Source organism: Eptesicus fuscus, chromosome 4, assembly GCF_027574615.1.
Source record: "Eptesicus fuscus isolate TK198812 chromosome 4, DD_ASM_mEF_20220401, whole genome shotgun sequence".
NCBI classification, from domain to species: Eukaryota; Metazoa; Chordata; class Mammalia; order Chiroptera; family Vespertilionidae; genus Eptesicus; species Eptesicus fuscus.
In genome coordinates this window covers 31,464,668-31,490,745 of record NC_072476.1, presented here as the reverse complement: position 1 = coordinate 31,490,745, position 26,078 = coordinate 31,464,668, and the positions used below count along the sequence as shown (strand labels likewise).

Genomic DNA, 26,078 nt, shown 5'->3' with positions numbered 1-26,078 from the left:
CCTGTGTATCAGCCCTGGCCACCACAGAGATCCTCACTGTCCCTCAAAGTCCCTGGAGCACGGCAGGGCCTAGGCTCTCACTAATTCCTAGCCAACTGTTCTCTGACTCCAAACCCAGGTCTGGAGACAGATAGATGCCTGTCCCCGAGACCGAAGGCAGCATGGAGAGGGTGGAGGGCGGTTTGGTTTGGGAGATGGAGTGGCAGGAGCAGGAAGCAGCTGGCACTCAGAAGAGAGTGGTCCTGAGGGGAAGGACATTTGTTGTACTGTCGGAGCTGCATGAGCAGCTGGGCAATGAGTAGCAATGACCCCACCAGGGGAGAAGCCAGAAGGCAACTCCTCGAGGATTCTCCTCAGGACCAGTGGCTCCCGCCAGCCTCCTTCCCTCCTGGGTACCTGAGGCTTGGCTTCCCCTTCCCTGTCCACTGCTTCCACCTGGGCAGGTGGCTTGGCTGTCATTAGCTCTCCTGACCAGAAACAGGCAAGAGGGCTGCTTGAAGTTTCTTACATTTTGAAGAGCTGCACCCATGCGAGGGGCAGAACAAGGACAAAGGAGCCAATCCAGGAGGAGAATGAGCAAGGTGAGCCTCCTCCACAGCCCTCAGAGACAGGCTGGAGTCAGACAGGGAGGCTGAGGCTGAAGCCAGGGCTGAGTTCTGCAGACAGTACTGTGGTGGCCCGAAGGAGTGACAGGGAGGGGGGAGGGGAGTAACCCGGCAGCTCCAAACAGGGCCTTTCCATTTTCAGGTTCTCCTGGTCCCTCTCCAAGCTGCACTCTTCCCTCGGGTCCCGTCCCTGCTCCTGCTCTGGCCCGAACACAGGAGTTTATGGCCTCATTTCAAAGCCCAGCAGAAAGGTTCCCAGAGATGGCTGTCTAACATTCCTCATCTGTAGATGAGGCAAGGAAGGCCCACAGGGGCAGGGGCTCGCCCAGGGGATTAGAGCCCAGATTCCCCCTCAGTTGGCTCCCTTGCCATGTCAGTGTGGGGGGTAAGGTGGGGTGTTCAGATGGAAAATTCCTCTCCTGACCTGCTTTCGTTTTTAAATGGGCTTTCATCATCTGTACATTGTATTGAGGGTTCACAAGTCAAGTCTCCTTCCATCACCATTTATCCCCACGTACTCTCTTATACCCCCCACCCTCCTCATGTGTTCTTAATGTCCTTAAAACTAGGGCCACCTGGCTGTTAGTACAAATGGTAGGAGACATCCATTCCTGTCTGTCCCTTTGGTCGACTCAACCCTTAAAGCATCTCCACGAGCCAGAGATGCTGTCCTTAAATTAATGCTGCTGGAAGAGCTGGGAGGAAGGGCCACAGCGTGGTGAGAGCTCACCAAGTCATACTCCTCGGGGTCTGCTGACATGCCCCGCATTCCGTAGCGGTGGGCGTCCTTGGACAAGCGGTTGGCGAACTCCTCGGCAGTCCCCGTCTGGGAGCCATAGAACACGATGACGTTCCTGCCCTGGGGATGCCAGATACTCAGGGTCAGTGAAGGGCCAAGCAGCAAAGGCTTCCCCAGAGACTCCAGGTGACCACAGGGGCAGGCCAGTTAGGTGGGGCACCTCAAGGACACCCTGCTTCCTTGCTGCTTCAAGTCCTTTCTAAGTCAATCTGGGGCTAGGATCTCACTGCCACAGCTCCCAGGTGGATGAGGGCAAAGGCCACCCAGCTGACTCCCGTCATCAAGGTAATCTCACACAGCTACTAAAGATCACACTTTGGACAGATTTTTAAATGACATGCAGAAAGACACAACATAGTGTTCAGTAAAAAAGGATGACTAGACAGTATGTGTAGTATAATCCAATTTTGTTATATATCCACACCCATATATATGTGTATGTGTGTATATATGTATATGTTTTGTTTATATGCATACATACACAAAAGAAAAAGACTGGCAAGAAATATACCAAGAGCTAAATGGGGAATTATGGGTAGGTTTTCTGGATGAATATAAAAGTAACACATACTTATGAAAATGTAGACAACAGGGAAAAGTACCATATGGATTGGGTCACACACTCTTCATCCCACCCTCCTGCTGTGCCTTCTACAGCAGCTACTGAAAAAGCCCCATCTCTATTCCCAGATTTCCTGCAGCCATGGATGCAGCAAACTAGGCGCAGCCAACAGGATGGGCTTTCTGAGATCTGGAAGGTGGAAATGAGGCACAGGCCCCCTTCTGGTCCCCTATGTAGACATGAGGTTTCTCTGCAGTGGTATCCAGAGCCCAACCCCTACAGTGGTCTCTGGTTTTTGCACCTAGCCCCAACTGATACAGGTAAAAAGGACAAAATAAAACATATGGGTTACAATTGGTTTAAAGTGTTCTCATGCTTTGTACATTTCCTGAATTTTCTACAAATCATTTAAAGAGGTATTTTAAAATAATCACTATAAAAACTACTAAATAAAGTAGAAAATGCTTCTGATATCAGGTTAAGGGAACCAAACAGGATATAAATAGTAGCTAAATATTTATGATAGCATCAAAACATATAAAGTACTTAGAAATAAACCTTGTAAGATTCCAGACAGTGGCGGCAAAGGGACCTAGCAGTCATTACACTCTGCACTCTCACGCAATTGTAGAAATGTTAGTTTCACTTAAGAATAACCTTAATGAAACAGTAAGAATTACTAATTGTATTAAGTCTCATCCTTTGAGTGCATGTAATTTTATTTGTTAATATTTTTATTGATTTCAGAGAGGAAGGGAGAGGGAGAGAGAGATAGAAACATCAAGGATGAGTGAGAATCATTGATTGCCTACCTCCTGTATGCCCCACATTGGGGATCAAGCCCACAACCTGGGCATGAGTATCCAACTGTGACCTCCTGGTTCATAGGTTGACGCTCAACCACTGAGCCACACTGGCTGGGCAGGTACGAGTTTTTTGGGGGGACGATGAAAACGTTCTAAAATTGAATGTGGTGATGGTTTGCACAACTCTGTGAATATACTAAAAATACACTAAAATACTTTAAATGGGTGAACTGTATGGAATGTTAATTTTATCATAATAAAACTGTTACCCAAAAGAAATAAATACATCTGAAATAAGAGCCAGGAAAACTGAAAAATAGAAGGGATGGGAAGGGGCGGAGAAGTGCCTGGCACTACCAGATAGTAAAACAAGTATAAAACTTCAATAATTAAAACAGTCTGATAGTATACATACTCAGACAGCTAGATCAAAGTATAAAAATAGGGAAATATGGAAACAGATCCAAAAACCCATGGGAATTATGTGTATGATAAAACCAATGGAGAAATGACAGACTCTATTACAAGGAATTTCGACTCTGTAAAAAAACCCAGTAGCTGTAGCTGGTATGGCTCAATAGGTTGAGTGTCATCCTATGCACAGAAAGGTTACCGGTTTGATTCCCAGTCAGGGCATATGCCCAGGTTGCAGTTCAATCTCTGGCCGGGGTGTGTGTAGGAGGCAACTTATAAGTTTCTCTCTCACACACGGATGTTTCTCTCTCACACTCTCCCTTTTCTTTCCCTCTCCATTTCCTCTCTCTCTAAAATCAATTAAAAAATATATTAAAAGAAAAACAGTAGTATTGGATCCATACCTTACATTTTGTGCCAGGATATAAAGTCCCAGTGGACTGAATTTTAAATATGAAAAATGAAATCATAAAAGTACTAGAAGAAAACATGAAAGAATTCCTTTATCTCTTTAGAGTGAGGAAGGTCTTTCAAATGATGACTCAAAGTCCATAAGTAATAGAAATAAGAATAAAGTGGACTATGTAACTTTTACAAACACACACACACACACACACACACACACACACACACGATAAATCAAGTCAAAGGCAACTATTAACTGAGAAAAACATTTTTACTTCATATCGCAGACAAGAGGTAAGAATTTTAAGCAGTTCCTCAAAAAAGATCAATCTCACCAGAAAAATGGGCAAAATATTTGAACAGATAATCTATAAAAACAGAAAAAAATGAATACCACTGTAACATGAAAATCTGCTTAACCTCACTCATAAGAAAAATGCAAGTTACAACTATACAGAGATAGCTTTTTTTTTTTAAACCTAGAAAACTGGCAAAACCCCAAATTCTGATAACAAATTCTTGATGGCAAATCTGAGAGGAATAGGTTTTCTCACACATTGCTAATGAGAGTGCCCTAGTGTGACTTTTATGGGGGGCAATTTGGCAGCTTCCATCACAATTACAAATGAATATACCAGCACCTTTGATTGAATAATTCCACTTCTGGGATTTTAATGCATTTGCAAATATGCAAATTAATCTACATAGTCACAGCAGCATTGTTTATAAGACCTTAAGATTAGAAATATTTTAAGTGCCCATCAACAGGGTATTGTTTAAAGAAATAAGAGTATAGTCACATAATGGAATCATGCAGCTACAATAAAGAATGAGGAAGGTGTGCTTGTATCGCTATGGAAGGATCTCCAAGATATATCATTAAATTAGTATGGTCTATAACAATGTATATACTAGGCCATTCTTTTGTTTTAAGAAAGTGTAATATAAAATAAGAATCTCTGTGGTTTTGTCTGTGAACAAAGAAGCTCTAGAAGGTTCCATAAAACACTAAGAATAATGATGATGAGTGGCTGGGACCAGAGAGAGAGTTTCCACTGAATAGTTTGCTTTGGATTTTAACCATGTGATTGCTGTACCTTTCCATTCAATTAAAAATTTAGGTAAATGGTGCAGCCGGTGTGGCTCAGTGGTTGAGTGTTGACCTATGAACCAGAGGTCATGGTTCGATTCAGGTCAGGGCACATGTCCGGGTTGCAGGCTCAGTCCCCAGCAGGGGTGTGTAGGAGGCAGCCGATCAATGATTCTCTCTCATCATTGATGTTTCTATCTCCCTCTCCCTTCCTCTCTGAATCAATAAAAATATAACTTTAAAAAAAATTTAGCCCTAGCTGGTTTGTCTCAGTGGATAGAGCGTCAGCCTGTGGACTGAAGGTCCCAGGTTTGATTCTGGCCAAGGGCACATGCCTGGGGTTGCCAGCTCAATCCCCATTAGGGGGCATGCAGAAGGCAGCCAAGCAATGATTCTCTTTCATCATTGATGTTTCTATCTCTCTCTCCCTCTCCCTTCCTCTCTGAAATCAATAAAAATATATTTAAAAATATTTAGATAAATGAAAACAAAGATAAAACTGTACCTGTGCCATGACCACAGCTATGTGAGGTTTATATCTGCTCATGGTCAGAGCCTGGACTGGGAGGGAAGAGACAGCAGGGCATCCTGAGCTGGAGGGACCGTTTGTTCTTATAGTTGTTCAAGAAATAAACATTCAGATAACAAAGTAAATGGTCCCAGCAAAAGCAGAACAGCTTTGGAGCTTCGGGGCTTTGGGTAAGAGAAGAACATACTTGTAAGAGAGCTGGGCCTGGGTTCCCACCACTCTCTCCGGTCCAGGGTAGCTGGCCTCCTGCTGCACTCCCCTAAGCATTCGCCAGCGCCAAGACTTGTTGGCAAGGGCACAAACACAGAAAGCAAACTCACCGTCTTCTTCATCTTTTCCACGAAGCTGCTGTCTTTGACAGAGGAGGTCCTGAAAAACAAGTGTCAGGTAAGTATGGGATACATGTGGCAGTATCAAGAAGCACTGTCAGTGAGCATGCCCGCAGCCACCTCTGGTCCAATGCGGGGCTTCCAGGCCTCCTCCATCTTCCCTGACAGTAAATCCAACACCTGGCAGAGCCAGGAGCCCCACCCCCACACAGATGAGAACAAAGAACAGTCAAGGACTTCACTTCCCCATCCCTCAGCATCCACAGCCAATGATCCCCACGGCCTTTTCTTACCTCCAATCCCTAACTCACACAACACCCAGGAGTCTTCTGAATATGGGTTTTACTGTTCCGCTGCCTGCTTCACTCTCAAACCCTCAATGGCTCCCATGACCCACAGGATAGGGTACACAAGTCCCTTCAGAATCTGTCCCCAGCCTTGCCCGATTCTCCCACCACACACCAGTCTCTCCATGATAGCCCTCTGAATTCTGCCAAGTCATCACCTCCACTCAGAGCATCTTCATTACTCTTCCTCACCAATAGCTCCCTGCTCCACCTCAAGGCCCCGCCTAAGTACAACTCCCCTGTCATCCTGGCACTTTCTAGAGCCCTGAACTAGGCCCTGTCCCCTCAGAGAGCAGCATTACCGCTGGGTACATCACAGCCTCAGGATCCTCTGTCCACTCTCTACCTCCTGGCTGCCAGGCTCCTGCCCCTCCCTGTTTCCTGTCCTTTTTCTTCTCTCTTTCCTGCCCCTTAGGCCTGTAGGGCCATCTAAAAAAGCCAAGTGAGCCTCTCTAGGGACTTTTAGATCTAAAGTGGGAAAAACAGGAGCTATTTGAAAAATACGAATATCTGACAAAGGACTTGGGTTGAGAATATAAGAAATCCCTATAAATCAATCAGAAACAATATATAATCCAACAGAAAAATTGTCAAAAGACTTAACAGGCACTTTCTTAGGGAGAGTACCTAAACAGCCAAAACTCATGGAAAGGTGCCCAACATTCATGTCCAGGTCGCGGGGTGGAGCACTTCCAGGGGAGGGCAATATGGCACAACTCCTTTGTTAGGCTGTTTGGCAGTATCTCCTGTAACCAGAAATTCACTCTTCAGGATGCACCCATTAGAGGGCATTTGTACCTATGCACCAAGAGGAGTGCCAGGAATGTTCCTGGCAGCATTAGACATGCGAATCCCCACAGGGAAAAACCCTATTGTCCATCAGCATAACAAACAAACTGTGGTGTACTCACACAATGGAACATTCTCCATGTCAGCAACGAAACAGATGATCACGACACAAACTAACATGAATGAATCTCATAAACATGATGTTGAGTGAAATAAGCCAGACAGAAAAGAGTATACATGTATGATTTCACTATATAAAGTCTCCAAACAGATAAAACTAATACGTGGGGACAGTGGGCAGGAGACGGCAGGGGGACTCCCGGGGTGCTGGTCATGGGCAAAATATTTGATCTGGAGGTGATTACCACGTATTCACATGGCGAGAATCACCGATCTGTATGTACCTTTCTGCAGATATTATACTTCAATAAAAAGTTTATACTTATTCTTGGGCAGGCATGGGAGGCAATGAGGTGGAGGAGGCCGGGCAGGGGCTCTGGAGTCAGGCACCCCTGGGTGCCATTCTTAGCCTGCCAACTCGCAGCTGAGTGAACTTGAACCAGAATTAATTGTTCCTCAATTAAAAAATGAGAATAACAAAACACTTCAAAGGTTTCTGCAAAGGTCAAATCAAGAAAAAGTATATAAAGAAGAGCATCTAGCATGAGGCAGGCTCCATGATTGATGGCTGTCACTGGGGAGTTCTAGGCACTTGCCTGGCCACCTCCCCTGCCAGACCACAGTCAACAGCAGAGTCTCTGGGCAGCCAGAGGGCACCACCAAGTCCCTGCACAAAAGCTGAGGTACAGAGTGACAGTGGGTGTGTGCAGGGTGTTGAGTAGTCCCAGTTTTTCAGAAGTTAGCTGCTGGCTGGCCTCCACACTAATGCCATTTACTTATTTAACAAATCTTTTTTAATGAGTAGCCAAGATTATTCCAATTCCCAATTCAGACAAGTCCAGCCACGCAGCTGTGTTTTTCATAAAACATGGATGGGTCATGAATGGGATCAAAGCAGGGCAGAAGGGACTGGATGAGGTATGAAGGGGCCCAAAGTGGGATGTGTCTCAGGTTGGATGAGCTGGGATCAGAAGTGAGATGGGGCTGGCCTTGGGGAGGGCGCAGAGCCTCCACCTTCCCCCTTCCCTGTTAGGGCTTTCTGGAGGCTGCCTAGAGCAGCGGCTCCCTTCTGCCTTCAGCCTGCCAGCCGAGGGTCCACATGCTGGTCAGCAAGGCTGGCCAGCGGTGAGGATGCAGTTGCAGACGGCCAAGCACTTTGCCCCTGAGGTGACGTGTTAGAAATGCAGGGTCTCAGGGAAGGTGCTGTGAGATCACAATTGAAGAAGCTCCTTCCACAAAGAAGGCTCATCCGCAGCCCCAGTACAGGGGGTGCCGAATGCCCACTTAATAGACAGTCGACAGAGGCTCAACAGCAGACGGTCCTCTGGCCAGTAAGTGGCCCAGCCTGATTCCAAGGCCTCTGCTCTTTCCCCTACATCCTCCAGCACATGGAAGAGGGTAGAAAAGAGTGGGATTCCAGCAGGCGCACACATGCATGTCACAACAGCGTAAAAGTGATGTCCCTCAGGAGGAGATGCCTGAAGTCCATGGAAAAACTTACTAAGTGAAGTTTCTTTTAAGAATGCCTCAGCAAAGCTGTTTAGACACATAATCTTGTAAACATAAAGATGGAAGTTTGCTGTTTAAGCCCCCACTGGGTTTTTCACTAGGTTAGTAGGTCCAGGACTATTAGGGCCTACTAAACTATTTAGAATGAAATAGTAGGCTACTTTCAGGGCCTTCGTGGTAAATAATGTTACATGTGGGCCCTGTGGAGGCAAGGTCCCAGTGCCTGATTTGGCCACTCCAGCTTCTCCCTCTGTCCTGGAGGCCCTGTCAGTGCAGCAGCCCCTCCAGGAGCCAGGAGGAAGGCAGCTGGGGACCAGCCACCTGCTCGGCTTTCCCACCCTGTGATGGCCTAGCCTCCTAGGAACTCAGAGAGGCCCTCCCCCCAGCTCCCCACTATCCTAGCACCCCCAGGCAGACATCCCAACATGAGCAGGGCCATGGCAAGAGCATGAATGGAGGCCCTCAGGCCTGCCTCTTTTCTTTCCCAACTCCCAGCTCCAGCCTACACTCCAAAGGGGTCTTGTGTCTGGACATCTTTCCTACATGTCCAACTTCTACCCATGTCCAGCCATCAACATCCACATGCTCACTACCCCTCTAGTTTCTGTGCAGCCTAAATAGAACACTAAACCTCTGTCTCCGCACTAACATGGCATGCTCCCCAAGACACACTGTTAGATGAAGAAAGCAAGGTGCACAACAATGTGAATTCTACGCTGTGTTCCCTTTGAATGCCGAGTCATGATAATATATTACTTACTAAACATAAATTTAAACAGATGGTTAAGAAAACTATCTGCAACCTAGACAAACGTTTCTGATGAAATGTGAGAAAAAAACATACAAAACTAAATGCAATTTCCATTTATATGAAATGTGCAAAAGAGGCAAATCCATAGAGACAGAGTGGTGCCAGGGACTGGGGGAGAAGGGGGGCAAGATTGCTTAATGGGAACAGTGGTGCCCTTTGAGGTGATGAAAATTTTTTTGAATTAGATAGTGACGATGGTTGAACAACACTGTGACTATACTAAAAGCCCCAAGATTGCACACTTTACTAGTAAAATGGTTAATATGGTGAATTTTAACTCAGTTTAAAAAATGAAAACAAACTAAATGCATTTAGTTGACACTTAAAAAGGGCTAGGCTTGAGTTTTTGGAATATTCATTTATATGCAATTCTTTCTCAGTTTTTCAACCACTGCTAGTCCCTAGGTGGGGACGAACATGGCAGAAGCCCTGGCAGAAATGTAGAATGACACTCAGAGCCAGTGGGAACACAAGCTATGGTGTGACAGCAAGGTAACAAACACACCTTCATTTACACTCAGCCTCTTTCAGGGTATAATGTGTGACTGGCAGGAGGAAAACAAGAATTTGTGTCCTTAAAAAATGGAGTGTACACTGTTAACTATTCACAGAAAAAGGGCCTGGAGAGAATATACCAGCATCTTGACAGAGAATATTGAAAGGTTAGGATAATAGGTAAGATGGTTTCTATAATTTTCCAATTTTTTGATTTTCACATTATTTTTATAACTAAATATACATTTTAAAGTTTTAAAAAATGGGGGACAACTCACAAGTCTAAAAATAGGGAAGAGGCCACAATCAGCACAATCCCTGGCAGTCAGCACACATTTGATCAGCTTCTGGGGTGGTCAGTCCTGAGTCCTCTGCCCAGCAGAAGGTTGGCAGAGGTGGCCTGACATCAGCTGAAAAGCCAAACCCTACTTCTTCTCAAAAGGAAGAGGCTTCCACAGAAGCTACAACCTGAAGAAGGTGGGTTTGATGCCTTGCTGAAGAAAGGGACAAGAAGCACCCCCACTGCCCAGTGAATGCTGGGCTGCTCCTCCATCGGCAGGTGACACGTGCCAGCTGGGGTGGGCAGGGCACTGTGCCAGCACCAAGGGCAAGAGACTAAACAAGGCAGCCTCTTTCTTACAAGGGAGAAACATGGGCCCTGAGGATAATCGTGGGGGGATGGGAGAGGCCACACATCAGGAGCAGAGACTCGGTTCAAATCCCGGTTCTGCCACCAGATGAGCCTGGGACAAGTCATGGCCTCTCAAGGCCTGAAGTTCCTCTTATTGAAAATACTGCATCTGGCTCTGCAGCCTCCCAGTGCCTTGCACAGCACCTGGGACTTGGTTAGTTCTCAGGGATAGAGGGTGTGCTCAGTAGAATGAGGTGGTTTGGGTCACTCTGATTTCTAAGGCTCACAGATGGATCAGACGGCCCAGACCACAGGGCTTTGGAGGGAGCAGGCACCATGCCTGGAGAAACCAGGAAGGGCCTCTTGGAAGAGCTGAGCTCTAGTCTCAGAGACAAAACGGCTCCCAAGAGAGAAAGCCATGGGAACCGGCAGCCGAAGGGCTCCTAGATGAGGCCCATGTAGCCGGGGGGAACTCAGCTACAGCCCTGACAGTGCGTAGTGGGTGGGGAGGAGGGCCTCAGTGTGGCCTCCTAATGCAATGTCACAGGGCGGGAGTCACAGGCTGGAAGCTCTGGGAGCGGAGAGGGGAGCCCTCTAGGCAGGTCTGGCTGGGAACGTCAGAGGCAGGCAAGATGGCTAGCCCTGCCTCTCCCGGAAGAAGGGTTCTCCCAAGAAGCATGAGCACTTCTGTAAGGCCAGCCTGGTCCCTTACTAGCTTCAACACCCAGAGAAAGGAAGAACACTCCCACCCTCTCTCCTAGTCTCCAGGGATGGCTTCCAGAGATTAGGAAAACCGGAGGGAACTGAAGAAGACCCCATGCCTCTAGCCAGTGCCCCAATAGGGCTGTTTCCTGATGTTCTCACTCGTTACACCTGACCTGCAGGGGCACAGCAGAACCTGTCTCCACACCCGAGTGCCCTTGACTGGCTTTACCCCCCTGACAGCTCCACATAGGAATTTGCACGTGGAACCTGATCTTTCACAGGCGCAGGAGTCAGTGACTGGGGTCTTCCTGGTTTCCAGTCCGTATCCCGTCCTTCAGAAGCAGGACAATGTAGCCTACGAATCCGGGACTGACGGGACCAACAGTGCCCCTGCCCACTCCAACTATACTGGTCAACCCTACACAGCACCCTCCTCATGCCTCCGGGGCATCCCTGCCCAAAAAGAAGTTCCAACTCACTAGAGCAGGGGTCGCCAACCTTTTGGACCTCACGGACCAGCAGTGGTCCGCGGACCACCGATTGGCGACCGCTGCCCTAGAGTACAGGTGTCAAGTGTCCCTCAGTCAGAGGGCCATAGACACAGTCTGCTGCCAGGGACAGTTTGGGACTGACCTCAGGGTGGGCTCGTCCTGCGGAGATGAGTACATGCACCCCATGGTTTCTCACTCCCAGCTCCAGGACTTAAGGAAGAAAGCAGGCTGTAGCTCTCTTCTGGACACAGGCCAGGAGCCAGCAGTTAGGAAGTCGGGTTCTGTCTATCCTCTACAGAGGGCTGGGCCTATTAACTTTGAAAGTGCTCCGGGACACCCCAAAGTCCTCCCTCTGGAATCTCGGCTGAGCCCCTGCGTGCATCCGTCCCCATAAGCCTGAGAACACTGGGACATCTGGCAGTTCCAGCAGGGAGGAACCAGGACTCTGGGCTGAAATCTCCCGTGATCCCCTGCGTTTGGGCACCCACCCCTCCTCCTTCGGTATGGACTGAGGGAAGGAGAAAACCTTCCCAACCCCAATCCTCGGGTCTCCTTGGAAACTGTTTATATCAGAGCCCTTTCTCTCCACAGCCTCCTCCTTTCCTTTCCCATTTGAAAAAAATAAAATAAAAGGAACTCATGGAGGCTGAATAAAGCTCTTCTAGACACTAGAAGGCAGTTGTGCAGGTTGCTATGGCAGGGCCGTCTCTCCATAAAGGAAGCCGCATTGATCCCGCTGCCCCGGTGCCTCAGGATCATATTAAATTAAATCTGGTTCCCGTCTCCCGCCCCACAAAAGAACTGAGGGCAACAGAGCCTAAAACACTAGTCTCAGTCTGTCACCTGGAGCATGTGCGCTGTGAAACCAGCACATCTTACCCTCCCGTAGCGCGGTGGGGGACTGCCTGGCAAGGTGGTCACTGCATTTGCTGCTGAGATGTTTCGCCTAAAGGAGCGCTCCTTCAAATAACCTAAGTGTAAACACCCCAACGCAAGAGGCCACAGCTGGCCCAGGCTATGAGCCCAGAGACCACACAGCTCCAGAATGGAGCACAAAAGGTTCCAATTAGGGCTCTCCACTCCTAAATTGGGAGCAGGAGTCTCTGGTTCAGGCTTCAGAAGTCAACTGGAGCCCTCTGTGTGGGAACGACAAAAGGGGGGTGGACAAAAGCACTGAGTCACTTGGACAGAGATGAACCAAGACGTCCCAGTGTGATTCATTTGTTTTCAGTCCCATGGAACGCTCAGGATTTCTGAAAACTGCAACTCAAATTTAATTTTCTGCACAGCCAAACTGATTTCTTCTGGGACTTTCTCCTGCCCTTGGCGACACACAGGGCAGATGCTTTTGAATAGCTCCCTTCCACTGCCAGTGTGTGACGGCAAGTTCTCCAGGCCCCAAGGTAGCAGGTCCCCTAGTCAGAGGGAGGCTGAGAGCTGAGACACGACACACGATGGTGCAGGGCTGTGCGCAGGCTGGCTGGCACAGAACAAGCTTAGACTTTGAGGTTTCTACCGTGGGAAGTGGCTCCACCAAGAGGGCCCAGATTTCTCTACCATGGGTAGTCCTTGGGCCAGAAAGCTATTAGTTTGAAAAAGCTGACTTTTGTGAAAACAAAGTGGTTTTCTGGAGCTTAAATAAAAAACACCATAGCTCTCTCAACTGATGGGACCAGAATGGAAACCAGCACTGACGGGAGAGCAATGTGGAAGGTGCCTCCTGAGAGAGCGGCCTTCAGCAGGTTGGAGGTTAAAGCAGGTGTGGGAGGCCATGGGTCAAAGATAATAAAAGCAAATGGGATCTCTACTTACTGAGTGCCTGCTGCATGCCAGCTAGTATTCAAGGAGCTTTACACACACACACACACACACACACACACACACACTAGAGGCCTGATGCACAAAAATTCGTGCAAGAGTAGGCCTTCCTTCCCCCGGCTGCTGGCACTGGCTTCTCTCTGGCATGTGGGACCCAGGCTGGCTTCCCTCAGGCCACCCGCAGGCACCCAGGACCTGGACTGGCTTCCCTTGGGCCCCAGCTTTGTCAGGAAGGGCATCTGGAATGACATCTGGTCTAATTAGCATATTACCCTTTTGTTATTATAGATATTTTTCACTGAATCCTCTAAGCTTGTGAAGTGGGCAAGGATTCCTATCCACATTTGACACCTGAGGAGAGTGAGGCTCGGGGGTGAAGCGGTAACTCAACTCCAAGCACCGTGGTCCAGCATCAGGGTTCATGTCTGCTCTCACTGAGCGTGGCTGTGCCTACCTTCCCCAACCTGTCTGTCAAGGCACACAAGTCCCAGGTGTGTCACTGGGCACATTCAGAAAGCACACTTCACAGCCCTCCCAGGCATCCTAGGTCCTTGTCATTTGGGTGCTCTAAGACACAAGGGGGCTGTTGTTTCTCTCACGGACCCCCTCATGGACAGCCTTCAACATGTATCCACCAAGATAAGGACTCCTTAACCTGCCAAGGCCTGGCCGCCTGCCCTCCCAACACCGCAGGGCGTTCTTTGGCCTCTCTCTTCTGAACCTTAAAGACCACTGGGCAGTGACTTGGCCAGTCAGGTGTTAGGCAGGGCTGCTGCTATTGTGCAGGAGAGTGAAGAGTGAAACTGAGGTCCAAGGAGCTGCTCAGGGATATTCAGCTGCTTGTCAGTGACAGAGAAAAACAAAATGGCCCTGCCATCATCTGCAATCAAAGGGGGAAGGGCAAGAAAGCAGGGTAGCTGGGGAACAGCGATGAAGCCAGCATGGGGAGTCAGCAGAAGTGAGTGCAAAGGTGTGGATACAAAACCCCTGAGGCACCAGCACCAAGTGCCCCGATGATGCCCAGTAAGGTCAACAGATCCACCTGTGTTCAGTTCTGCATCGCTTCCGTAGACAATGCGCCATCGAAGATGCAGACACTAGCGAGCAGGGCAAAGCCAGCCCATCTCGTCAGAGAACAGGAAAGAAGGAAAGGCAGGTGAAGTCCCTTAGTGGTCAGGTAGCGGAGGAAAACCCTGGCCAGTGCTTACAGGGGCAGGGTGAACATCCTGAGCCCATTTCCTCACCATTTCCACGGACAATGGGTGAACTCATTTCTGTTTCTATTTTCATGTTTGGCAGAGCCAAGAAACTCTCTACAGAAAGTTAGATGTGGAAAGAACTCTAGCTCACTTTCCACCTGTCGACACTCAAAAGACAAAGCTGAATAGAAACGATGCCAGCAGCCTTGACTCCTGGCTTTCCTGGACCTTCTGTCCAGAGTAAGTCCCCAGACACAACTCACAGGAACATGAGCTCTTTTGTGGCTTTTCACAAGCAACCCCCTGTGGGATGCAATCAGCAAAATCCAGACTGTGGGAAACTCTGAAACAAATGATCTGGTTTCTTCAAAAACGCTTCAAGGGAAAAAATGGATAGAAGCCCCTGAATTGAGAGACTTCCTGTCATAGTAAGAAGTAGCCGGGCACAAAAGGCTGTAGCTACATAATACCATTTGTGTGACATGTGGGAAAAGGCAAAACTACAGGGACCAAAATAAGACCAGTGGTTGCTGAGGTAGAGAAGGGTGGGTACTGACTGCAAAGGGACCTGTGGGGAGCTTTTCGGGATGATGGAATATTCTGTATATTGGTTATAACACTGATTACACACCTGCATACATCTCAGGATTCATCAAACTGTACACTTAAATAGTGAATTTTACTTAATTTTTCTTAAAAGGTAAATTTATTGCATGTTGACTGCCCCTGCCCCCAAAAGCCTTATAAGATTTATTAATCAATTGCAATGTATGGGTCTTGTTTAGATCCTAATTTTTTTAAAAAAGCTTAAAAAGATTTATCAGTCAATCAAGGAACTAGGAACAAATGCTGATTGAGTAACTATACTGGAGCTTACTGTTGACTTTCAGGAGTATGACATTAAGTTCTGTTTTAAAAGGTGTGTCCTGCCCTAGCCAGTGGATAGAGCACCAGCCTGTGGGCCGAAGGGTCCCAGGTTCAATTTCGGTCAAGAACACATGCTTGGGTTGTTGTGGGCTCAGTCCAACATGCAGGAAGCAGGCAATCAATGACTCCCTCTCATCATTGATGTTTCTATCTCCCTCTTCCTCTCCCTTCCTCTCTGAAATCAATAAAAATATATCAAAAAAAGAAAAGGGCATACTTAAATTTTAGAAGACTAAAATATATGCATATTTCCATACAATTTCATAAGAAATATTTCCAATTTCCTATCCTATATAATAAAGATGTAATATGCAAATTGACCATCACTTCAACACACAAGATGGCTGCCCCCATGTGGTCAAAGATGGCCACCTCCATGTGGACACAAGATGGCCGCCACAAGACAGCTGGCAGGGAAGGGCAAGTGGGGGCAATCAGGCCTGCAGGGGAGGGCAGTTAGGAATGACTGGGCCAGCACGGGAGGGCAGTTGGGGGTGACCAGGTCAGCAGGGGAGGGCAGTTAGGGGTGACCAGGCTGGCAGGGGAGGGCAGTTGGGGGTGACCAGGCCTGCAGGGGAGGGCAGTTGCGGGGGGACCAGCCCTGCAGGGGAGGGCAATTGGGGGGAACCAGGCCTGCAGGAGAGGGCAGTTAGGGGTGACTGGGCTGGCAGAGGAGGGCAGTTGGGGGCGACCAGGCCTGCAGGGGAGTACAGTTGAAGGGGACCCAGCCTGCAGGGAAGGGTAGTTGGGGGTGACCAGGCTGGCAAGGGAGGGCAGTTAGGGGTGACTGGGCTAGCAGAGGAGGGCAGTTGGGGGGGACCAGGCCTGCAGGGGAGGGCAGCTGGGGGTGACAAGGCTGGCAGAAGAGGGCAATTGGGGGTGGCCAGGCCTGCAGGGAGGGCAGTTGGGGGGGACCAGGCCTGCAGGGGAGGGCAGCTGGGGGTGACAAGGCTGGCAGAAGAGGGCAATTGGGGGTGGCCAGGCCTGCAGGGAGGGCAGTTGGGGGTGACCAGGCCTATAGGGGAGGGCAGTTGGGGGAACCAGGCCAGCAGGGGAGGGCAGTTAGGGGTGACCAGGCCTGCAAGGGAGGTCAGTTGGGGGTGACCAAGCCTGCAGGGGAGGACAGTTGGGGGTGACCAGGCCAGCAGGGGAGGGCAGTTAGGGGCAATCAGGCCAGCAGGGGAACAGTTAGGCATCTATCAGGCTGGCAGGGGAGTGGTTAGGGGCAATCAGGCAGGCAGGCAGGCAAGCAGTTGGGAGCCAGCAGTCTTGGATTGTGAGAGGGATGTCCCAGATTGGAGAGGGTGCAGGCTGAGCTGAGGGACACACCCCTCCCCTGTGCACGAATTTCATGCACCAGGCCTCTAGTAAAATAATAATTTCTTTATTCATCATTTCTATGAATTATATGATTAATTATAAAATTGTATGATTGATTTAAGAGAATCCAGGAGCAGTGGAGGTGAAAGAAACAAGATTGGTGGGGAGATGATCATTGCTTTGGTTTTTATTTGAAATGTTCCATAATAAAAAGCTTCTTTTTCTTTAAAGCACTCTTAGGTGCCAGAAGTGAAGCAGAGGTGGGGGGTCAGGATTGGGGGTGCACTACAGTGCTTCTCAGAGCAGCGAGCACAGCATCCGGGGGCTTGGGCCTGCTGGATGAGGGCTGGCTGCCACCTATCTCATGCTCATCTCTACAAGTTGGTCCTGAGGACCAGAGAGAGGAGTGGTAAGTGGTCTAACCCTGCTAACCACAGCTCTCGATCAGTCTTGAAAAATTTTTTTTTACTTCACTGGCTTCCTTTTAACAGCCTTGATCTATTTTCTCCAGTTGCCTCTTATCCACCAAATCTCCTAAATTTGGGCTTTGCTAACATCCCTTGCCCCATCAGCTTACTCCCAGAGGAATCCTCGCCCTCCATGTCAAGCCTCTCCCGCTCCTTCCCAAACTTGCTCCTGAGCCTGTGTGCCTTGTCAGCCTCATTTTCAACTGTCCCTCCTGGCTTCTCCACGCCCAGCCAGGCCCCCACAGCCCATCAGCTATGCCTTCACATTACTTGTTCCTTGGAACTCTCTTCTCAGGCCTTATCATCTCACTGGACCACTTCCTGAAAGGCCCTTTTCTGAAATTGGGGTCTGGTCATTTCACTGTTCCACTGAACACTCCAATCAGGCTCCAGCCTGCCATTTCCACACCCCCATTCCCCCTTATCCTGAACACACACCCTCACCATCCCACCAAACGGAGCACTACCTTTCTAACACATCATGTGGTCCTTCTCTCTCGACCTCAGGTGGACCACCATAGCCTGACAAACTCCCACTCTACTTACAGACTCAACTCACCTCCTCTTTTAAAAAAAAAAATGTATTTTATTGATTTTTTTACAGAGAGGAAAGGAGAGGGATAGAAAGCCAGAGACATTGATCAGCTGCCTCCTGCATACCCCCCAATGGGGATGTGCCCGCAACCAAGGTACATGCCCTTGACTGGAATCAAACCCGAGACCCCCCCACAGTCTGCAGGCTGACACTCTATCCACTGAGCCAAACTGGCCAGGGCTCACCTCCTCTTGAAAGCCTTCCACAACCTCAAGTCAAAGCCTGTCCTTGGTCCTGGGTGTCCCTGGCTCTTCACAAGTGTGTTTTCCAGCACAGCCCACTCCAGATGGATCTATTCTTGTGACTGCCCTTCCCAAGGGACTGGAAGGCAGGGACTTCGTTTTAGCCATCTGTCTGTCCCAAAGACTTAACACACAGTCTCATAGAAACGTTTGTCTGACTTGATGGATCCCAGATTTCAACATCACCTCCTGCCCCTTTCTACCAGAGGCTGGGTAGCTACCATGTGCTGCTCCCCCTGTGTTACTGTCAACATTCTAGTCCCACAGTGTTGCTCTTGAGGTAGAACCCTGCCCAGGGGAAAAGTTAGAGCAAAGTCTACTATGACAGGTGTATTAAACCTTTTCCCATCCTTGTCCTGGAGGGCAAAGACTGTCTCCAGTACCCTCCTGGACTGATGTTGAGTTGTTCAGAGAGCAAGCTCCAGGCTCCAGAAGTGTCCACAGGTGGTATCTTTGTCAGCCAGCCACTCATGGACAATGGCAGCAGAGGGCATCTGGGATCCTGAGGTTCTGAAAGCCAAATCTAGAATGTGATGAGGGCCCCGGAGGCCAGCACACCTGGAGAGATTCACTTGAGCACAAAGGGCCTCCTCCTGGATCCCCTGTACCTACAAGTCCAGGGTCTGGGGACTGCAGGTATGTGTCTTAATGTCTCCATGCTATTCAACATGCTTGCTGGTCAGACATAGTTGGTCCCATTGATTTTGGTCCCATTGGTTTGGTTTTTAAAAATATTCATGGCCAAAGGTTTAGACACAGTGTCCCAGGTTGCTAAGGCCTTAAAAGACCTTAAAACACCAACCAGAAGCCACCAGAAATCATAGTGGGAATTCATGGCATAGCCCCAGGCCACACACAGTCCCCACACTAAGCCATATCACACCCCACTGACCTGCTAGGTAAAGGAAGCTCTGGGCTGTGGCAGAGATCACCGGTGCTCAACGAAAATAAGTAGTCAGGGACCATAATGTAGGGTTTATAGTGGAAGGTCCAGGCTTGTGGACAGTTGAATCAGCTAAGTAATCTCTCTGAGACTGTTTTTCCATCTTTGAAATGGATTCTATCTAAGGGACTGAAGGCAGCATGCAAAGTGTGAGAAACATGGGTCGTGAAGTTTGCAGATCTGGGTTTAAAAGCCAACTCTGCTACTTATAAGTTAGGTGGCCTTGAGCAAACTCCTCAACCACTCACATCTTAGTTTCCTCATCTGCAAAATCTATATATAAAAAAGGCTAAGTGACCGGCCGACTGGCCGGTAGGTAAGACGTGCACTGACCACCAGAGAGCAGACACTCTCGCACTCCGGGACCCCTCGGGGGATGTCGGACTGATGGTTTCGGCCCAATCCCCTGTTTCGGCCCAATCCCCGCAGGCCAGGCCAAGGGAGGGACCCTGCCAGAGGGACCCTGCTTACTCTGCAGACACCCCAGGTTCAGCCGGCCGGGGAGGGATCGTGGGAGGTTGGCTCCAGGGCGTGGCCAGCCCCTATTGCCCAGCCCCACCCCACCGGCCACCTTTTAATTAATTTCCTTTCAATGTGCACAAATCTGTGTGCTGGGCCTCTAGTGAGATTATAATGCCTTCTTGGAAGGTCTCCTGTAAGACTGGAGATACCAATAATAAGGAAAAAATAATAACATGACACTATGAGGCTCATCATACACCAGAACTGGGCAAGAAGCTCTACAATGGATTAAGTCATTTAATTGTTACAATCCTATGAGGAAAGTACTATTATTATCTTCAATTTACAGTTGAGGATATGGCCTTCAAAAGATTAAGTAACGGCAAATGTCACATGGCTACTATGTGGTAGTCAGGATTCAAACCTTAGTCACCCAACTATAAGGGCCCAGAACTTAGCCACTGTACTATAAATGTTTCCCTTTATAAAATCCCTGGCCATAGTAAATATTCAACATGATATAATGAGGGGGGGACACTACATATATAAGGTTAAAATTTTATGACCAAGAAGAGGGAACTATAGTTTCAGCATCCTGGCAAAGAGAAACAATTAGAATCTACAAAATACAAGCGTTCCCACAGTCTAGGACAGGCGTCCTCAAACTACGGCCCGTGGGCCACATGCAGGTGTTTGTGCTGTTTTGTTTTTTTACTTCAAAATAAGATATGTGCAGTGTGCATAGGAATTTGTTCATAGTTTTTTTTAAACTATAGTCCGGCCCTCCAACGGTCTGAGGGACAGTGAACTGGCCCCCTGTTTAAAAAGTTTGAGGACCCCTGATCTAGGAGTTTTTTTGTTTTTTTAAAATATATTTTATTGATTTTTTACAGAGAGGAAGAGAGAGGGACAGAGAGTTAGAAACATCGATGAGAGAGAATCATCGATCAGCTGCCTCTTGCACACCCCCTACTGGGGATGTGCCCGCAACCAAGGTACATGCCCTTGACCGGAATCGAACCTGGGACCTTTCAGTCCGCAGGCCGACGCTTTATCCACTGAGCCAAACCGGTTTTGGCTGGTCTAGGAGTTTTATTGCAAGTTCATCTTGCAAGGTAAGAGAAGTGACAGGGAGAACAGCAGTTCCATGTGCTCCCATGGAACATCCATATCCACTCAGTGTAGGTGTCGGGGGTACACCTCCATTTTACAGATGAGGAAATGCAGGGCTACTGTAAGCTGGGAACTGGATGCTGGTCCCCTTATCTTGAGTATCACGTTTTCCCTACCAAAAATACGCTGCTATACCAGAAATGCACCTGAATCAGCCCCAGTTGGAACAGGCTGGATTCCGGCTCACCTACCCATCCTCCTGTCCTTCCTCTGGCCCTCTGATGTCAAAGCCCTCTCAGCCTCTGGATGCATCACCACCTTTTAGGACATTTGCAATACCACCTCCCACAGCACATTTTCTGGTCTCTCCACCAGGGGGAATACCTTTCTTAGAGTTCTGGCAGCCAGAGTCTCCCTCTCCCCCCAGCATCCTCTTCATCGGTGGCCTTTCTCTGAGGCCACCCACCTGGTCTAGCACACAGTTCTGTTGCAGAGGCCCTGATTAGATAATGCACATAAAAGCGCTTCATAAACCACTTGTTAAAAGTCCTTTTCAACATCCTCACTTCTCAACTTCTATAATGTAAATGCCACCTCTTATTCTTATAGCACCTAGCTAGGGCTTGGTGCAAAATACATTCTGACACAAACACTAAGCAGCTACCATGGAATAATGCTAGGTGACCATCATAAACATTATCCCATTTAATACTTGCAAGAGCCCCGTGAGATCGGGGTTAGTGTTTCCATTTGGCAGATGAAGAAACTGAGGCAGAGTGAGGTTAAGGGTCTTGCCCAGGATCTGCAAGCTTGATAAACATGGGGACTTCATCTATTTTATTCATGGTTATTTAGGACTTAGTAGGGCCTCAGTAAATATTTGCTAAATTTTTTAAAATGTAAAAGTAATGTGGTACATCTATACAATGGACTACGCTGTGGTAAAAAAGAAAGACCTCTTACCATTTGCAACAGCATGGATGGAACTGGAGAGCATTATGCTAAGCGAAATAAGCCAGTCAGAGAAAGATAAATATCACATGATCTCACTCATTCATAGAAAATAATGAACAACATAAACTGATGAACAAAAACAAATCCAGAGACAGAGAAGCATCTTTCAGACTGTCAAACCTCAGAGGGAAGGTAGGGGAGGGTGGGGGTAAGAGGGAGAGATCAACCAAAGGACTTGTATGCATCCATATAAGCCTAACCAATGGCCACAGACACCAGGGGGGTGAGGGCATGAATGGGGGGTTGGGGGGTAATGGGGAGATAAGGACACATATCTAATACCTTAATCAATAAAATAAAATAAAATAAAATAAAAGTAAAATTAATGCCCTGTTAATGGTAAAGTAGGTCCTTATGTAATGTTGTTTCATTCAACATAATTTTAATAATAATGAATGCCCTAGGAACTTAACTCTTGCTTTTATCAAGCCTGTGTCAAAACTGGTTTCATTATCCTATCAACAATATTAAGTGAGGATTTAATAAATTGTATTCCCTGAATATCTGCTTTAAAGCTGGAGGACTATAACTTTTCTGGGAGAGAAAACTGTTACCAAAAGTGGAATAGGGAATTAGGACTTGACAGAAACCTGAATGTTCACCCTGCCCAACCCTTGGAGATCTGACCTGAGCATAGCCCCATCTTCTGTACCTGCGACTTGTTCCTTGGATCCCCCAAGGAGCTGTGCCCTGGGGTTCTCTCAGCACAGAGCCTGGCCTGGCAGACCCACTCACACCTGCTTGAAAGAACATGACCTGGTGCAGGAATGATATGGAACTCAATCTTGAGGAGACCGTGGTGCACCTCATTTTTTCATACCTAAAAAAAAACTTCACTCTTACTTCCTTAATATTTTACTTTAAACTAAATCACCTTTTTAATTAAACTTTATTAAAAGGAAGTTTTATGGAAGGCTAAAAAAAAATTAAAAAGAAAACAGTGTTAGTAAAGTCAGGCTAGATACTGCCTGTGTGTGATATTGTAACATTAAAAAATGCAGCCCGGCCAGTGTGGTTCAGTGGTCAAGCATCAACCCATGAACCAGGAGGTCACAGTTTGATTCCTGGTCAGGGCACATGCCTGGGTTGCAGGCTCAAACCCCAGGAGGGGCCATGCAGGAGGCAGCCAATCAATGATTCTCTCTCATCACTGATATTTCTATCCCTCTCTCCCTCTCCCTTCCTCTCTGAAATCAATAAAAATGTATTTTAAAAATACATATTTCATCTTCATCCTGTTTCTGGCACAGAGCTCCTAAAACCCTTAGAATTTCCTAAGTGAGAAGAGCGATAAAAGTATCTTCTGTTATTTGTAACAAGCCCCTTCAACCACACCTGAGTTTATAATGAAGTGACTTTTGGAAAGCCCTTAAGGATGGGGCTACTAGCCAAGGGAACCAACCCTGAGATTTACTTTCAGCCTCGTCACCTGACCTCTGGGGAGGGGAGAGGGACTGGAGATTGAACTAATCCCCAGGGGCCAGTGATTTAATCAATCATGCCTACATAACAGAGCCTCCATAAAAACCCAAAAGAATAGGGTTTGCAGAGCCTCAGGGTTGCTGAATGGGTGAAAGTGCTATCGAGTGGAGCACCTGGAGAGGGCATAGAAGCTCTGTGACCTTTCCCCAACACTTGACCTACTCACCTTTTCCATCTACTGTTCCTGAGTTATATATTTTTATAATAAACTGGTAACCTAGTAAGAAAACTGCTTCCCTGAATTCTGTGAATCACTCTAGCAAATTAATCCACCCTGAGGAGGGAACCTCTGGTTTATAGCTGGTTGGTCAGAAGCACTGGTGACAAACTGGACTTTTGATTGGCATCCGAAGGGGGCAGGGAGTCATATGGGACCGAGCCTTTAACCTGTGGGATCTGACTAACTCTAGACAGTTGGTATGAGGAGAGTTTGAGAACTGCTTGGTGCAGGGAGTGTTGAGAGTTGAGGGGAAAAAATAGTTTTCCTCAGATAGTGTCACTCTCCAAAACTCTAAGCTGGTGATAGCCCTCTTCACTTACAAAAAGAAATTAGCAACTGTTAGATTTAAGGACACATTTAGCACCAAACTGCAACTTTCTTCTTGTCAGTAGTGAAAAGAATTGAATTTAAATTCTAAAAGGAGTCATCACCTTGCTTTATGGTCCTGTGTCAACAGCACCTCTAAGATCCCATCTGTTTACAAAATGGAAATGTAATAGGCAGCTAGACAGACATGAGCAGAACATGGATGATGGGCCAGGTACAAAAGGTCACCGATCAAGTGACAAAATTGGGAAAACAAGGACCTCGTCCCCACGGTAACCTTTCCTCACCTAGCATATCGCCAGTCATGTGCTTGGTTTGAACTCCTGACCTTTCATATCAGCGAGTCATGTGGTTTAGACCCCTGACTTTTCTTCCCTAGAGATAACATCTAGGCCTCAGTTGTATTTCAGCTCTAGGCCCAGAGAAGCAGCAAAACCAGACAATTGACACCATGGCTGCCTCAGACAGCTGCATTGACTAATCACCCCCTGTCCTGGCTCCAACCAATCCGCCCAAGGACCCTGAAAGAGCACACCTGGAAAGCTAATGAATATTCTATTGAGACCCTTCCCTGAGAGTTCCCCTAAGATTCCCACCTGCAAGAGAGAGAATATCCTCAATGCAAAGTACCCAGCAGGAGTAGCTCATTCTGGGCTAACCCCCTGAACCTGTCTCCAGGACCCCCTTTACTCTGACTTCCCAGTGAGCTAAAGCAGCTCCCCACACCCCCAACTTATGCCCTTCCTTATTTCACTGTCCCAAGTGTGTTTTTGCTGTAGCCAATAAATTCTTGCTTGCTTTGCTGCATTTTGTCTCTTGTCTGAAATCTTTCCTTCAAGAAGACAAGAAACAAGGTCTCATCATCTTGCGGGTAAACAGAAAGATCACAGGCTGGGAAGGTGCCAGTTCCAGCTCTGCCTTGTGCAGATGATCCCGGGCAGCATCTGTAACATCACTGAGCCTCAGGTTATCTATCGGTAAAATGGTGCCTTCTACTCTGAATGGTCCCTGTGAAGTTCAAATAAGACAGACATAACTCTAAAGTGCTGTGTAAACATGAAAAAAGATTTGAAGCACAGTCTACCAATAAGGCAAAAGCCAAGACTCATCCCCAGATGCCTCAGGGAACCTGTGTCGCTCTCGGCTGGCTCACTCCTGACCGAGGCCCAAGTACAGAATGCTGCTTGGGCCAGAAACATCCCAGAGCTCTAGAATGCTGAGGAAGAGAGATCCCGACAGCATCACTTACATGGCTTGAATTTTGGTGAACTCGGGGATTTCGTCTTTTTTCTTTCTGAAGAAGAACCAGTAGGTCAGGAGACCCACAATGAGTGAAAACAGAATCATGTCCGTCATGCTGAAAAGAGACACTTCCTCAGCCACAGTCTCAGATCCGGTGGCGCTGGTATCTGTGTTGGAGTCGCCCATGTTGATCACGAAACTGTGGGAAGAGAGAAATAACAGACGTCAGCAGGGAGGAGTAGGGTCCACCTGAGGCATGCTGGGGGGACCCCTGACAGCTTCAGCCTGGGCCTCATGCCCATGGGCTGCAGCAACAGGCCAAGCATCAGGGTAGGAGCTGCTGGCTCCTGGGGAATAACCTCTGAGCCCTTGGTATATGTTGCCTGGTGAGAGTTTCTCTGTATACACAGATAGTTTAGGCAGCAATGTCATTTAAGGTGAATACCTGGGACTCTGAATCACATTGTATCAGTCTGACCTCTGGAGTGCTGGAGATTAAGATTAGAGATACTGACGCTCCATGCCAAAAAGACTGACCAAAAAACCATGAAAAAAAGACACACACACAAAAAAACAAAACCTGGACACCAAGGATCAAGTGAGCTTCCCCAGCTGGTGATATATACTTCATATGCATTGCCACACACAGTTGCTGGGGGAATTAAGAGCTGTCCGTGTCACTCCTGAGAGAAGACAACTGGAAGCTACAAAGACAGATTTCCTGGTTTCTCCACCCTATGAAGCCTTTTCCTTCGCTGACTTTAGTCTGTACCCTTCTGCCATAATAAACCATAACTGGGAGTAAAACAGCTTTTCTGAGTTCTATGAGTCCTGGTGAATCACTAAACCAGAGGATGGTCATGGGGAACCTATCAATACATCAACCCTCTTAGTTTCCTTGAAAGATGCTCAACTGGTTCTTCCACCACTGAAACCTGACATACAGGTGGATGTTATATGAGTCAACAAAGACCAAAGTAAGAGTACCAGAAACCTCAGCAGCCCACTTCTGCCACCTACCGAGGCTAGGCTCAGCTCTGGAATTGCATCATTCCATTTTGCAATCACGGCTTTTACCAACTGGGTTGCTTTCACCACAAGCATGGCTTCCAGACTTAGTTAGAAATGCCTGTCATATCTCAGCAACTCAGGCAATAGGAGATTGCTACATATCTGACTTCCGTTAGCTGCCACTGCCTCCAGGAAACCACCGGGCTGGCCCTGAGCAACTAGAGCACCCTAACAACTGAGGGCTCCTGACATCAGCCCT

General features: G+C 47.8%; 1 protein-coding gene across 2 annotated transcripts in view; it reads right to left on the bottom strand.

The window, feature by feature from the left end:
• The window catches only part of LOC103286027 (NADPH--cytochrome P450 reductase), a 61,387-nt gene that overhangs the window by 7,571 nt on the left and 27,738 nt on the right, over positions 1–26,078 (bottom strand). For both annotated transcript variants that reach the window (XM_028145306.2, XM_054714855.1), the window contains exons 2-4: positions 24,816–25,007; positions 5,531–5,579; positions 1,336–1,464 (exon numbers count right to left, since the gene is read on the bottom strand). In XM_028145306.2, coding sequence (XP_028001107.2) covers positions 1,336–1,464; positions 5,531–5,579; positions 24,816–24,994 — 357 coding nt within the window. In that variant the 5' untranslated portion in view covers positions 24,995–25,007. The remainder of the gene's footprint in view (positions 1–1,335; positions 1,465–5,530; positions 5,580–24,815; positions 25,008–26,078) is intronic.